The sequence below is a fragment of the Aegilops tauschii genome, chromosome 2, assembly GCF_002575655.3.
Source record: "Aegilops tauschii subsp. strangulata cultivar AL8/78 chromosome 2, Aet v6.0, whole genome shotgun sequence".
Lineage (NCBI taxonomy): Eukaryota > Viridiplantae > Streptophyta > Magnoliopsida > Poales > Poaceae > Aegilops > Aegilops tauschii.
The window spans coordinates 621,180,330-621,185,651 of NC_053036.3; the positions used below are offsets into that span (position 1 = coordinate 621,180,330).

The 5,322-nt window shown below is 52.5% G+C and overlaps 1 protein-coding gene across 1 annotated transcript; it reads left to right on the plus strand.

Moving 5' to 3' along the window:
* Window positions 1–4,100: 4,100 nt before the first annotated feature.
* Window positions 4,101–5,322, plus strand: LOC109753567 (heavy metal-associated isoprenylated plant protein 39). The gene is made up of 3 exons (XM_020312489.3): window positions 4,101–4,323; window positions 4,454–4,529; window positions 4,624–5,322. The coding sequence occupies exons 1-3, from the start codon at window positions 4,318–4,320 to the stop codon at window positions 4,983–4,985; spliced, it is 444 nt and encodes a 147-aa protein (XP_020168078.1). The 5' UTR covers window positions 4,101–4,317; the 3' UTR covers window positions 4,986–5,322.

The window sequence follows — 5,322 nt, forward strand, 5'->3', positions numbered from 1 at the left end:
GAATTCAGATTCAGACTGCACAGACATACCTGACTCAAAACACCAACAACTTTTTCATACGGACTCCGAATTGGGTGATTTTTTTGTTGGAAAGTAGATTTCGTCCTCTTTCCAACCCAACTGGATTCACCTTTAAATTCGTCCGGAGCGTTGAGATATGGACGAAACAATCTGACACTGCAGCAGAATCCGAATCAAACAACAAGTCCAAAGGTGTTGCATCACCTCCACTTGGGCCCATGAGCCTTGTACGACCTAGGGTTGGTTTTAGGCTGCCTTGGGACGTCCTCTCACTTCCTTGGCCTCCACCCCTTGCTCCTATATAAGTAGATCCATCTAGTAGCTTTTTGCTGGGGATTTGTTTAGTTAAAAGTTAGCCATTGCAACTTCGTGTACTTTGTTTGTGTCCAACGACCAGACCAAGACCGCTTACGGATCCCCACCTTTATCAATACTTCATCTATATTCGCAATATTCAGATTGCATTATCATATTCTTGCTTGTTCTTCGATTGCTTGCAGGAATAGACCTTCATGGTCAGGTTGATTGTGTTGCGGCGTGGTCAATAACCTCTCGGAGTTGGTTTAGCGATTGCTAAGGTGCAACGTCGTGCACGTTTGTAGTCGGATCGTCAAGTGGTATCAGTGCTTGGGAAGGCCAAAACATCACAACTATGGGGCGCACAGCCCTTGTCAAGTCAATCCTTTGCTCCCAAGCGGTGTTCTCAATCACGCCGCTCGTCGTGCCTCAAAGCACACTTCAGAGTCTGACCAAGATTGAACGGGCTTTCCTCTGGTCAGGTGCTGACAAGACTACGGGTGCCAAGTGCAAAGTGAAGTGGGACACGGTTTGTAGGCCGAAGGAGTATGGTGACCTTGGGGTGCTTAACTCTGAAAAATTTGCGCGTGCCCTTCGCCTTAGATGGCCTTGGTATGAATGGAAGGAGCCCCACAGATTGTGGGTTGGTTTTGGCAACCCTTGTACGGAGGACGATCTCAGCTTCTTTTATGCCTCCACCACCATTACTCTGGGCAACGGAGCCAAAACGCCTTTCTGGGATTCTCCTTGGCTCCTTGGCCGTAAGCCCAAGGTGATCGCCCCGCGCATCTATGAGGCCTCCAGGAGGAAGAATTGGAAGGTCAGGGAGGCTGTTAGAGAGGATGCTTGGATCTTCAAAATCAGCTACAACAACGTCATCACCGGAGACCACATTCAAGAGTTTTTCACTCTTTGGATGCTTTTGGATGACGTCCATCTTGAGGAGCTTCGAGAGGACGACATCACCTGGAAGCATTCCAATGATGGGATGTACTCGGCAGCCAGTGCTTATAAAGCGCAGTTTCTTGGCTTAACCTTGTCCCCAATGGATCGCATGGTTTGAAAAGTTTGGGCTCCTCCGAAGATCAAATTCTTTGCTTGGTTGGCTATTCAAGATAGGATCTGGACTGCGGACCACCTGGAGAGGCGCGGGTGGGCCAACTGCGGTCTGTGCCCTCTTTGCTCTAGGGAGCAGGAAATGGGTGCTCATCTTCTCTTCAAGTGTCGCTTCACTATTCGGCTTTGGAGGTCTCTCGCGGCCAAGCTTGGCCTTCATCACATTGACACCTCCGGATGGCATCTTCATGACTCCGTCCTGGATTGGTGGGAAGATGGTACTGGAAGACACGTCCCCAACAGGATTGCCTTGGCCTCCCTCTCCCTCCTCGTCTCCTGGACCATCTGGAATGAACGTAATGCTAGGGTGTTCCGACACAAAAGTGCTCCGCCGCCTATTCTTCTTAACACAATCCTTGAGGAGGCCAAGCTTTGGGTTACAGCTGGTGCAAAGAAACTAGGGCCTATTGTATTTCTCGAGTAGTTCGCATGCCGTGTTTGAGGTGGTCGTTGTAAAACTCTAATCTACTCTCCCTTATTTAATAGATGAGGCAAATCTTTTGCCTCCGTTTTGATTTTTTTTTCCAATGGTCAATGATTGGAAAGAAAACTGCAAGCGTCGACACGACTCAGCAAGGTCGTCCGGGCAGTGGCCACTGTAGCGGCAAGGCAATAGCGCAGTGCAGATTTGCGGCCGTCCCCCGACGCCACACGCTCCGTCGCGTCCGCCAGACCTCCACGCGCGCAATGTCTACATGATGTATACTTCGTTCACGAGTCCTAACATCGATTAGGACCTAATGCATTGTTAACTGCGGGTTTTAATTACACAAATATATTCCATCCCCACTGCATGAGTAGCACGTCATCCATGATCCATGCATGAGCACACATTTTAATTAGTTCCTACCTACTGGTACTAAGTAACGGGGCCTCCTCTGCAGATCCGTAGGGCGATTGGTCCACGGAACATTGTTGGCTCCGTTCCCGCACCGCTTGGACCGTTGACGCATCCGTCATCAGTTCAACAAGAATTTTCTCCTAACACTTTTATTCAGATTATTTTATCGACCGAAGAAGGTGAGAGATGAACGGTCTATGGCACGATGGAATTAAATAAGCACGGTTCCATTCCATAGCGAGAGAGACGTCGTCGTCGTCCTACTAGTGCGCCTTTTTTGCCTCTCAAGGCTCCGATAGATGCATGTGTATGTCAAGGATTGATCCTTGCCTCTAGTAGGTCGCTGATCGAGCGTCATCTCTTCAACTGTGATGATCGAGCATCATGTATACACCCGCTTTTCCAAGGAAGGCAGAAATGGTCTGCGATGATCGAGCTTCATCTCTTCAACTGTGGAAAAAGGTTGCCAGCTTGTGGACCGATTTTACTTCTGTGGCGACCGGAGTTTCAAACTTGAAAGGCCCGCCACACGGAACAAAGTCTGGTTCCTCGGTAGGAAGCCGCGTCCGTGGTGACCAAACCGTTAACCGTAGATCCGATTCCCCAGCAAACTCTGCAGCGTGGCGTTCCTTCCTTGCTCGTGCTAATTCCGGGCCGTACGTGGTTGACGGGTGACCGGCTGGCGCAGGCGCAGAAATGGACTGACCGTCTGTGCCTCCACCGTTGCAAAAACGATGATGGTGATGACGCCCGGGCGTCTTGGGATCAAGTCGAATCCCACAATACAATTGGCAAAAAGCCAGCGACAGCACCGCGCTACACTCCAATGCCAGATCGGTCCATGGATCTCCAAAGTCAGTCGGTCAATGCTCACTCAGCCCGGCCTGCACGTGTACGTACTGGCCACCGCCCGTCGCGCTCTGAGGCGTCGTGGATCCTTCCCGGCTCCCCGCACCGCCTATAGTATACTACTCCACCCACCCGCCCACTCGTCCAAGCCAGCGAAGAAGAAAAAGGTGTGAAATCGATCCTTATGATTACGTACTAGTAGTAGCAGTACGTTTTGCCGCACCCCTCAAAAACAAAGTACGTCGTGGCAGCCGTTTGTTTTTTCGCCGCCGCCGTGCGGTTATCCAACCGCGTTTGTTTTTTCTTTTTCGGCATAATACATCCACCGGTGTTTGATACCACGGGATTCCGCCCGTGGCGAGCTTCGGTGCACCAGCCGAGCAATACAAAAGCGGGAGGCGTCGGCAGCGGTCGCACTGGACCGGGGCACCAGCCGAGCAGACCCATTGCAGCTTCCTCCTCCCCCCTTCCAAGCTGCCCACGTTCTTCTCTCGGGCGTCAAGGTCCTCGAGCTCGTCGTGGGTGACGTCGCTGTACGTCGTCTTGACCATGGACCAGAACTCGAAATTCTGACGGATGTATCTGCAGGGACAAGTGGAGCAAAACTGTGAGTATGACGAGGACAACTAGCAACTCTTCTTCAGACAGATGCAGATATAACACAAACTGAAATCCCAAACTGCTTGTCAAAATAAATTTCTTGAAACCTAAGGAAAGTCCAACAAGAACAAGGCTTGCTAGATATAGCAATCCACATATATATAGCACAAACAATGCAAAGAGCCCTGTAGTAGGCTTCAAAAGTAAAAAACGTCAGTGGTGCAAACCTGTCAGATTCTTTTAGCAGGTAAGGATCAAATGGGAAGAACGTGTCAAGTCTTGGCCCCAACGTAAACGCAGACGCCGGGCCTTGCTCGAGCCACACCAGGTCGCGCTACGGTGCCACCCGTCTATAAAACCAGTGGCCCGGCCACTCCCCTTGCCGCCCAGATACCATCCACCATTTGTCCGTCGCCAGTAGCCACATTATCCGTCGCCAGAGCCCAGCGAGAGAGACAGAGTACTACACTCCACACGCCGCCCTTTCCATTTCGCTCTGCTCTCCCGCCTCGTCCCGTCGCTGAGTTCCCGTCGGCTCGTCCGGGAAGAGCAGTTCGCCGCCGTTGAAGCGCCCTCCCCGGTCGCTCGCCGCCATGAAGGTGCGTGCGTCCGTGATTGCTTGCTGTCGATCGATCGAGCTGCGGGTTAATTTGGTTCCCTTTTGGGGTTCTCGATTGCTGCTTGCTCTGGTTGCTGATTTTGTTTTTGGCTCTTGTCTCATGGCTGCAGAAGGTTGTGCTCAAGCTGGATGTGCACGACGACAGGCACAAGGCCAAGGCGCTAAAGGCCGTCTCCGGCCTCCACGGTACTATCTCTTGGCTCATCCCTGTTTCCTCCTGCTCTGCTTCGTCGCACGGTAGTAATTATGGGCGGAAGTATCTGAATTTGGACTGCCTCAGGCATCGACCAGCTGGGCGTGGACATCAAGGACCAGAAGATGACCATCGTGGGCACCGTCGACCCCGTCGCCGTCGTCGGCAAGCTGCGCAAGCTCTTCCCCGCCGTGCAGATCCTCTCCGTCGGCCCGGCCAAGGAGGAGAAGAAGGACGACAAGAAGGACGGCGGCGGGGACAAGAAGCCCGCCGGAGACAAGAAAGAGGGCGACAAGATGGACGGCGACAAGAAGCAGCAGGAGGCGAAGCCGGCCATGTCCGTGTACCCGCCCTACGGCTACGCGCACTACGGGTACCCGCCGCCGCCTCCGCCGCGCTACGTCGTCCACAGCGCCGAGGAGGACCCCAACTCGTGCGTCATCTGCTGATCGCCGCCGGCGCCCACCCCCGTTCTACATTTCGTCGCCGTCCTGCCTGTCTTCCTCTGCTGCCGGTGGTTGGTGGGCGCTGCAGGGATCGACGGCGTCGTTTATACACTTAGATATACAGTACGTATGACCGTGTAATTACCGGTTGCATCGGCAGCTGCTGTTTGGCTTGTTTTTGGAACGGAGAGATGCAGTAGTAGCACATGCATCTGCTGATCAGTTTGTAGAGCGCATACACGAGAGTGAGAAGAACTATACAGATGTACGTACGTGCCACTTTTGACAGTATAATTCGATTTGAGAATATTAGTATATTACTGCCGAGCTGGTCTGAAAA

What these genes read in the sequence shown, in the direction of transcription:
- LOC109753567 (XM_020312489.3), top strand. An exon ending in GGCCGTCTCCGGCCTCCACG is followed by an intron (nt 4,530 to 4,623) that starts GTACTATCTCTT and finishes GGACTGCCTCAG; the next exon opens with GCATCGACCAGCTGGGCGTG.